At 32.0% G+C, this 10,371-nt stretch overlaps 1 protein-coding gene across 2 annotated transcripts in view; it reads left to right on the top strand.

Annotated features, from left to right (window-relative positions):
• The first annotated feature begins 412 nt into the window (after nucleotides 1-412).
• The window catches only part of LOC139513143 (histone-lysine N-methyltransferase EHMT2-like), a 34,590-nt gene continuing 24,631 nt past the window's right edge, over nucleotides 413-10,371 (top strand). Inside the window, exon 1 of one of the 2 annotated variants that reach the window (XM_071301402.1) lies at nucleotides 413-511. In XM_071301402.1, coding sequence (XP_071157503.1) covers nucleotides 482-511 — 30 coding nt within the window. In that variant the 5' untranslated portion in view covers nucleotides 413-481. Of the gene's footprint in view, nucleotides 512-660; nucleotides 799-10,371 lie in introns of those variants that run through there. The other variant, XM_071301403.1, reaches the window with a different exon arrangement.

The raw sequence follows: 10,371 nt of genomic DNA, 5'->3' as shown, positions 1-10,371 counted from the left end.
TCTGTTCTAAGAATTAGTACTGAGATTTAAGTGCAAGTTTACATAATTATGCAATTTGATTAATTTTGCTGTATTGTTTTCGGTATAATTACTATGAGTCGTTACTATGATACATACTTATTTTTCATTTTATTCCCGTATAATACACATTTATTAACCAGGAAAATACCGTTGGCAATGTCTGTATTTACTGATCTATACTGTGGGGTCTTACTACCATTTTTAATATTATAGGACATTTTTAATTTACCGAATTTCCCTAAAATTTGAGAATGACAATAAATTTAATGTGACAATAAATCTTGAACCATATGAATTCTACCAGGATATGCACTCGTATCTTTTTCCTATGCCAATTAAAGATTACGCAGACAGATATGTTCGTTATGTTTAGTGCTTTCTGTGTCTTGGTGACAAAACCGCGGGAACAACAGAGCACTTAGACGGCATAAAGAGCGCATGCGTCGTCACAACCTTCTTCATGGCGGCACAGAAAGAGACGACAGAGCAGGTCAGAAAGCAATAGTTTAGAAAGAGTACAGACTCATTTAATAAGTCATTTTCAATCATTGTGTGACTATGTAAATAATATATTTAATGTTTCAAGCTATATTTAGCACGCTAAATATGGGTCATTGTTGCGCAATCTAAGATCGATTTGTTTACATCGCGTGGCTTTTCTGTTGTCGAGTGTTGGTCCTGGCAGGAAGTAAACCATCTGATTGCACGATTGAATGGCGACAAAGACAGTCCTTTCGTTCAGAAGATTCTGTTCATAGAACATTTTAACGTTAAATTGTATGAACTTTATAAACGTTAAACTGAGTTAAAAATCAAATATCATGTTTATCAGAGACAAATGGTACCCAAAGCCATAAACGAACATGGCGAAGCAACTTGATAGAAAACGTTGTTATTTAACCATTCTAACCTTTCTTCACAGTCTTTGCAAGATGAAATAGCACTCAAACATTACATATGTGCACAGTTTTAAAACATTTAACTTTTGTTACTGTTATAAAGTATACAAGAAAAGGGGGGTATGTTTTGAACTTGAAGAATGGAAAAAAGAGTTTTGTTTATGTTTAGGAAATCTGAAGACATGATAAGTATTACTATTAATGATTAATAACAAATAAGGGTATGAATTTGGCTGTTGATACATTTATAACGAGATACCTTTTCATTGTAAGTAGCTCAAGATTTTAGAATTTTATAGGGAATAGACAGTACAGTCATTTCATAATGTAAAAATATGTTGTTTATTATATATGTATGTCAATACATCTGTTGTCTTTTGTCACATTTCCTTATAAATTAAGCTTGGTTTCTCTAAATCAAGGAGTACGACAAACCAGTTGTTCTGTAAAGGTCTAAGACTAATTCTGTCAGAGTATGCGTGGGTTTGTCGCTCATGTATCAACACCTGTTGCAATCTGTTCCTCATTTTGATTCCTGGACTATTGTGTGCATAGTGAGAGTAATTAGGAGCTCCAAGACTCCTTGGAATATAGTTAAAGAGGGGTAATGCAATTGATTGTAATTGCAGACTAAAATGGCAGTGGCATAAATGTTACAGTGACCGGAAATTATTAAGTGATGGTTGAAAATACATTTGAAAGTTAACAAAGGTGGTGTGCCATCATTTACAGGTTATGGAGGTCCTGGTATGGAAGAACTCTTACAATATCTACTCTGCATAACATTTTGGAACACATAATTCTGTAATTCTAGATTGCTCTTGATTTATCTTTGTTAAACAGACCCAACAAGACCTTAAAAAGCATTTGGGTTCAGGCCAAAATTAGAATTCACTTTGTTTGCTGTTTTCTGACAGGCTAAATAAAAAGGACTTCCACAAAAAGTTTTTTTTTTTAATTATTTTGTCCATCTGTATAATAATTATGTATTGGTTCTGTTAAGTATAAACATTGTGATTAATGACAGAAAGGTTTTAACCCAAGATATTGATAAAGTATAAGCATCATGGTTTTCCAAATTATGAGTGATGGATACTTTATAAGCAAATATGTTAAAAATATTAACTAACAAATCAAATTTTGGCTTAAAGTTGTGTAGGCCATTTTGGAATACTGCAAGTTGTAAGGAGGAAAAGTGGTTATTTCCATTTTCTAAAAAAATGAATTTATTTGATAACATGTAAATTTGTATTGCCATTAATTTCACAGTTGATGCACATATTGACACCATCTTATATTCATTACCTCCTTGGTAGTTTGAGGTAGCATGCCCATATTCACCTGCAGGGTCAGAGGTAGTGGCTTCTAACCCAGCCAGGATCAAACCAAAGACTTCAAATTGGTATTTGCTGCTTTTCTGTTAAGAGCAAAGAGACTGCTTCAAAATGATTCTGAGTCAAAACAATGTGTCTAGTTGAAATATTAACAAGAATCATGTTTGTAATGATCTTTAACAGCTTAAGTGAATTGGCCAGTGTAGCCAGGGCATTGCATTGGTTTTTTTTATGTTGTGTCCAGACCGGAAATTGTATGTCCATTGTCCAGGTCTGATACATTGTATACATGTCTAAACAAGGACTCCGCCTTGTTTATGATGGCCCACCCCTTATAACTTATTGTTCTCATGTCCATCAAGTGTACACTAGTACTGAAATGGGCCATCAAAGTATCGCCTGTTGAACTGGAAACTATTGTATTTATTAGTTATTGCCAATAGACTATTTTCATATTACCGAAATTGACTTTGGAATCTTGATTTTTTCAACAGGATAGCTACTCTTTGGTAGAACTTCAATGGTACCACAAGCAGGGCTCACGCTACCAGGCGACTTGGGCGAAGAAGTCGCCCTCCCGACCGTCACTTCGCTTTCCCCGACCCCCAAAAGCGAAAACAAGTCGCCCTGTTCTTGACGAAAGTCGCTTTCAGTCGCTTCCGTCATCTGACATTTTCAATTTTTACCAAGTTGATGAAACATTAATTTTTAACTGATAATTAAAGAAATTCAGACATAAACTATTCATTATCTTTAGAAAAGAGGTTGAATCATTGTCTTCGCAGTGTGTATCAGGTTATTTGATAAAAATACAACTTTTTATCACTTCGTGCATTTTCGCAAGTTCCAGTGCTTGTTACTCGAAAACGTACATCAACCTAAATTTCGGCGGCAAAATAAGTTTATTACTTCATTTTAAGGTGATAAAAGTTGCCTCCAGTAAATGTTTAATCCATTTATTGCATTAAAACCGTCATGTTCCTTTCCAAATAACTTGTCAAACATCGTTTATTTTTGTAAATTTTCTTGCATTCTTCCGCCATTGACTGATTTCTAAACTACCGATCTGAACCGGACCAGCTATGACCGAAATCCGTACTTTTACAATAATTACTACGGACGCACGGATGGAACAGCTGACAGAAGAATATTGATCCCAAAGGGGAAAATTACGCATCCCACACGCATTAAGAGACTTTTGGTTACATCTAATTGATTGGTGTATATAATTCCCTATATTTTTTATGAATGTTTCAAACTATTGATTAAAGTTGCTTAACTCTGAGACTATTATACTAATAACAATATATTATGGCCCAGCTTAATAACTTTTATATTTTTTTTATGAGAAACACTGAATTTCATACACAAGATAATTTTTAATTAAATTGTAATTGATATAATTTCTTTACATTTTTTACAATAAAATTATTTTTTTTAGTGCTAGATATTAAGTTCAATGGTAGTTTCTCACAAGAACCTTAGTAAAACTTAAACAACTTTTAATTTCAAATGTTACTTTAATTGTAATTTTTTACTCATATGAATTGAACAACATAAAAAGAACATTATTTACATATGGCCCTTTATACTATTGTAAAATCCAAACATTGTAGCGCACCCGCGCGAATGAGCACTTCTCTTTCAAATCTCACCACTTCTCCCTATCAGTTTCAAAAAGAGAAGTCACTTCTCCCTATAATTCTGAAGTAGTGTGAGCCCTGACAAGTAGATCTTTTTCTTGTAATATCTTGTTGTCTGTTGATTGATTTAATCCCAGACTTATTTGTATAATTTATGTACACAGTAACAGCTGATGCAGCTGTACATTAACTTATATCAAGGGAGTGTGTCAATGCTCTGTGCATCGGATTTGATAAGATGAAACATTACACTTGCAATGTACAAAATGTATGTACATGTATTGTATAACATGCGAAGTTATATCATTAGACTTTGTATTCTTATTACTTTTCATGTGGACCTAGATATTCTGTTTTTATATCATGAATAAATTGAAATTGGAGCATGCTAACTTCGTTTGAACTTAGTACAGATTTGCCCATGTGCAGAATTTTGTTACATATGAATTTCCACCAAACGAGTAAAGAAATCTCATTCTAGCACAAAAACAGTAAACTGCTGAAAAAAATTTTGTAATGGTACATTTGCTCATGATAAGAATCCAAGGTAGCCTAGAGCCAATGAATTTTGTGGTAGGAGAGTAAAAGCAAAACAGCATTTTTACTCCCTGATGGACTAATAGATTTAAATAAAATTTTGTAATATTGCATTAAATGGATCAGGTAAAATTTAGAAGGGCCTTTACTATATATACAGGCATAAAATTACATTTGCACTGCACGAAAGTTATTTGTTAAAACAGAATTTATACTGATATAAATTTTGTAAGCATTAGCATTTTGACACATTTGAAACAGTGACCCTGGTTGCTTTTATTTTTGAGCTGTGACATATATATGAGGGGTGTAAAGGGGGGTATCTGCACGGAAGAACGTGAAACAAATTTGCCATTTCACGATGAGCGAACAATTAAAAATGTCTTGCACGTCAATTTTTTTTACAGATTTCATGAAACACAGTGAATAACTTACCTTTTTCACAGCTGCACATGAAATAAAAATGGGAAAACAGGTTACAAGAAAATAACCCATCACCACCCTCATATATATATATATATCATAAGCAGTTATATCTCTTGCTGAAAAATTTCTAACGGTAATAAAAGAGAAGAATGGAGAGTAATCAACTTACATGTACATTTGTAAGTCCAATGGTAGATTGGTTCAATTAAGTAGTTAATTGTAAAGTGATCAAATCTTAATACAACATTTGCACAATGCTCTCACTTCTGTGTAAGTATTTTTGTTGTCTTATTGTACAATTTATTCCTTGATTCTCTCATTTCTGTGTGCATTAATGCTATCTTATTGTACAATGTATTTCTTGATTCTCCAAATTTGCATGTGCAGTATTGCTATCTTATTTATTGTACAATGGCTTATTCTATCATTTCTGTGTGTGCATTATTGGTGAGACCTCAGAAGGTATAATTAATTTTAAGAGTGTACATAGTGTATCCTACAATGAATATTGATTTTAGATAAAACTTCTTGGCTGGTTTCCAGAACACAAAATTTCTGCTGTATTGAATCCTTTAAATTTAGTTGAACCAGGTTTATGAAACTTCTTAAACAATATCAGAATAAGTACATTTAGTACATGGTCAACAGTTTTTATCCTTGTTGGTTTTGTAAGGTACAAATGTTTGCTGTATTTGAAGTTAAAAAAAGACTAGTTCAGCCCAAACATTTTATTTTGTGCACATCTCTGAAGTGTCTTTTTTCTAAATTGTCAACATCTTCCTCCACATATATAAACTTGTAAATGTTTGGAAAAGTATAGAATTTTATGTTTTTCTTATCAACTTGGGCAAATTTAAAATCTACTTTGGCTCACAGTTAACTATAACCAGCTTAGGCCACACTCACAAATATTATACATCAAGACAGTTGGTAGGTAAATAGGCGTTTTCTTTTTTTTCTGCAAAGAGAAATTTAAGTATCTGATGTTTATACATGTAAGTCTTCCACATGTTCAAGCCTAGCTGAATAAAAAAAAATATTTTCACATCAGGATAATAAAAGATTTTGAGTAGGCAGCTATTTTCCGGGTAGGTAGGGTTAGGGCAAACAAACCTATTCTTTTTTATGGCCTAATTTATACAAATGTACATACTGTGGTGATGCATATTCTCAGAAGAGGGTACAAGCAGTTACAATGTATATATAATTATGCATATTTAAACGTTAACATGAAGTTATTTGCAGAACATGGAGGAAACAGATTCCCTTTTTCTAGGTTTTTCATCCTGTTGTTATTCTATGTATTTAGATGAAGGAAGTTTAAGTGGTTTATGCAAGTGTCGATAGAAATGTAATCCTTAGCATGTAGACTCTCAAATCAATCCATTAAGGCATTATACATGTATTTAAGCTTATGTAAGAAGAAGAATCTACTTATGATAGTATGAAATGTAGATAAACTGGCAACATTTAAACTTTTTATATTAAGTCTCAAGTTACACTTGAAGTCACACTGATAGAAAAAGGAACTGCATCAGCCTGATGTACATTGTACAGTTGAAATTCTTTAAAAATATAGTTCACTCAAGTTAGTCATGTTCACCTAAGTCGATAGTTTCTTAGAAATAAGTTCATAAGTAAGTTATTTCTGAAGAAATAGTTCACAAAAGTCAGTAGTTTTAGAAATTTAAACCATAGATTTATACAGTTTGTAAAAATACGTATTATTTTGATTGTTTTCGTTCTTTTTGGAAAAAATATATAATAATGGTCTTATACCAGTTATAAACATTTCACAAACATATCTTTTATATGCACAAACTTGTAATATTAAGGATCACTGTCACTATAAAATAATAATTGTGATTGGGAAAGTTTCCATTGCTTTTGTCTAGCAAGTAGTATAAAACTTATGTGTAGTCAACCTTAGCAGAGCTATAAATAGGTCATTATAAAGTCTTGTCTAGATTACATACTGGCAAAATATTAATAGTCAATAAAAAAAAATAGACACAGAAGACAACACATGTCTTATTTTTTGTACATATTACACATCTACTAATATTAAAATGAATTTAAAAAAAAATGAAACCCTACAAGCATTACAACACTTTAAATAGATGGCAATTTCTGTATTACAAGCTGAAGGTGGTAATGAAATCATTTAACCTTGAAAGCTGGATCCTCAGTGTTAATTTCTTTTTTACATGCCATTATTGTCGGGATCAGCTGTCACCATTGTACAGACAAAGGAATAAGGAACTTGTATAACAAAACATGTAAATATATATCTTTGATAATTTGTTTTAAAATGATTGGTTATCCAATAAATTATACATTATACAACTATACTGGTGATCCACCAGCGGTGGACTTGTCTTGTACATGACTGTTGTATCTGTTTTACAAATGCTTACATGACTTTCAAATATTTTTCTGACCAGAATTGGATCTTATAAATTGATACAGCAAAACCATCATCAAATGATATTTTTTATTACAATTCCAATGTTACATGTATTTCTGATTCTTTGGTAATAAAAAAAAATGTGCATGTCCAGTTCAGTCTAGTTCATGATGTGATACTGTTTTAATGTCTTCACACTCAACATGCTCAAAGTGTTGATGACAATTTTTATTTTCTCACAATTTTTTTGTTGCCTGTACAAAGTTGTACAGGTAATACTTTGTTTTTCTATCTAGGGGTATGGAAGCATCAACAAGTTTTAGTGCAAAAACTAATGTCATTGGTATTTGGTAAACATTTGTATTATATCATTGGTACATCTCATTCTGTGGAAGGTTTTTTTTTTGGGGGGGGGGGGGGGGGCTTATCCCAATCATGGTTTGTTGCTTTTGAAGCTGTTGCATATTTCTAATATTAGGTCAGCTTAAGTATGTTAAGTAGAAAAAATAAAAATGGAAAGGAAAACATGTTTACTTAGCGCTGAGATATATCAACATTGACACATTTTATTTCCAAAGAGATTATTTGACTCCTCCCCCTCAATCATAGTCTGTTGACTTAGAAACATTTTGAAGCAGCATATTTTACATGTACATGTAAGTGTGTGATAAGGTCACATGCCTATGATAAGTCAATATTGTTCTGTGTGTAGTTGTATTAGCAATGGTCAACATGGTACATATCTAATTTACTAGGAGATAATTTGGACATACACCCTCAGTGATGACATCAAGTTTTGCATAGTTTAACATCTTAATGTATGTTTTATCAATTTGTTCTCAAACATTTGTGTTAAACTATATTGCATTTTATACTATACAAGGTACACATAAGGTTATATCTCAGTGTCTGTCTACAGTGTGTTATTGAATTTTATTGGAATCATCATACTTGTAACTAATACTATTTTCAAATAGTTTCTCAATGTCTTAACATAGCCTTGCACTGTTTGTAGGTGAAAAGCCAAATTAAAAATCAACTCCTTAAAACAACCTTTATAACTATTATAAATACTATTAAAGTGTGTGATATTGTGGTTGTTATCTTGCATTTTCTTGAACTCATGGCTGATTACTTCTCTTGTTTAAAACTGAGATTACTAGACAAAAGCAACATTTTTTCACTGGTTGATAAAGCCTTAAAGGTGAATGCAAGAAGATTTGATGGTTAGAAATTGGAAAGATTAGATTAAACTAAGGGATGATCAGCATTTTACATGCATAATTTACAAAAGATTACAAACAATGACAAGTTCACTGGACTTGTACATATTCATTGTGACATTATTTGATCAGAAATGGTTTGAACTACAGGCTACAGTGTAATCCTGGGTTTATTCCCACAGTTATAGTGTCTTGCTCCTGATTTTATATCAAACAATTCCATGATGCGTGTTGTAACTGTTCCTTGTACATTGATCACTTTAGTACATGGTATTTAAAAGTCTGCTCTCTGATTCACCATAATAGTCCCCTTACAGAAACTTTACCTGTAATATTTGATCACAATCTACCTGGCCAGGTGAAAAAAATACAGGTAACATATACGTTGTTTTTAGTTCTATAAGTGTATTTTGTCATTTGTTTCTGATTTTTCCGTAAAGGTTGAAAATTCTTAAGTTGTTTTAGAATAGGGATTTCCTGCTCAGACAAATTTTCATCATTTACAATCATTTGAAAAAATAAGGAAATTATTTTACTTAATCATCCATGGCAAACCTGTGGGAAAGCATGTCTTAAATACAGTAATGTCATGAGTGTAGGTTGAACAGTAAGAACAAAAAGTTAAATGATTTTATTTCAGTAGGAGTATTATTGCATTATTGTACATGCTGTATGAACAAGGAGTTGTATAGATAACCATGCTTGCTCAGTTACAAAGAATATAGACATTTGAAACTAAAGGTTACAGATGATATTCTTAAACAGAAAAGCTGTTCCATCACTTGGCTATATTGCATCTGTGGAAATAGTTATATACCTTAACATATTGGGTCTATACTTTAAGTTTTATTAAATGCTAGGTCAGTGATACAGAATCTTCTTCAGTAGATTTGTCTTTGATATGAAAGGATAATAATGCAGCTTATTATTTAGTCACATTATTTTGTTTACTATTTATCTTTTAAAGACAAGACTGTTTGATATATGGTGACAGTCATTCTACTAGTCTACTATATATACATGTATATGATATACATGTATCACGTATATAGGGGACCGTGCCATGTATTAAATTCTCAGAATCGTGTTATTTAGACCAAATTATTCAGATTCTAAGTAACAGCAATCATATACAGAGTGTGGCCATAAGCAGGGTTCGACACTAACGGTAGTCCGGTAGTCCGGTGCCCCCCTAAAATCTAGGAGGACTACCAAAACATGGTTAATCAGTAGTCCTGTGGACCACCTGGAAATTTGTATATGGTCTGGCTATTTCAATGCTAAAAATTGGCATAAAAGTCCTCCCAATTATGTTTACATTTTTCAAAGACAGTGATGGCATTTGGAAGAACGTAAATTTTATATTGTTATTATGAAAGCACTTTTAAGATTCAGATTTCTGATCAGAATCTTCACAGTGTTTGTAACACATGGGATTTTCAATGTAAAATGAAAATGTCTGATAACCAAAATGTGAAGAAACTGCAGATTAGACAGCAAAGGTCAGCAATAAAAACGTACGTGTCAGAGTTAAAAAAAAATACTTCCCAAATTTGGAAAACAAAATTATTACCCCTAAAAAAAGAAACAGGAAGAGGTAGTTTGAAAAAAAAGCCAACAATATTTTTTGGTGGCTTTCTTATTAAAAAAACCCATATATATGCATGTCATTCAAAATGGTATTAAAGGCATTTTGTTTTAATAATAATGATAATAATAATAATTCTTTATTTAAAGAGGGTTACACAGTTAGCTGTAAAGCTAATCTTCCATGAGGCCCTCATGAAATACAATGAAATATAACAAACAATTACAAAAATATCAGTTTATTTCTGGCATTTCTTTAAACTTTTCAGGGAGATATACAGGGGCTTCATTCTT

The sequence above is a fragment of the Mytilus edulis genome, chromosome 2 (genome assembly GCF_963676685.1).
Source record: "Mytilus edulis chromosome 2, xbMytEdul2.2, whole genome shotgun sequence".
Classification (NCBI taxonomy): Eukaryota; Metazoa; Mollusca; class Bivalvia; order Mytilida; family Mytilidae; genus Mytilus; species Mytilus edulis.
Note: the sequence above shows the minus strand (reverse complement) of the source record. Positions and strands in the feature narration are given on the sequence as shown.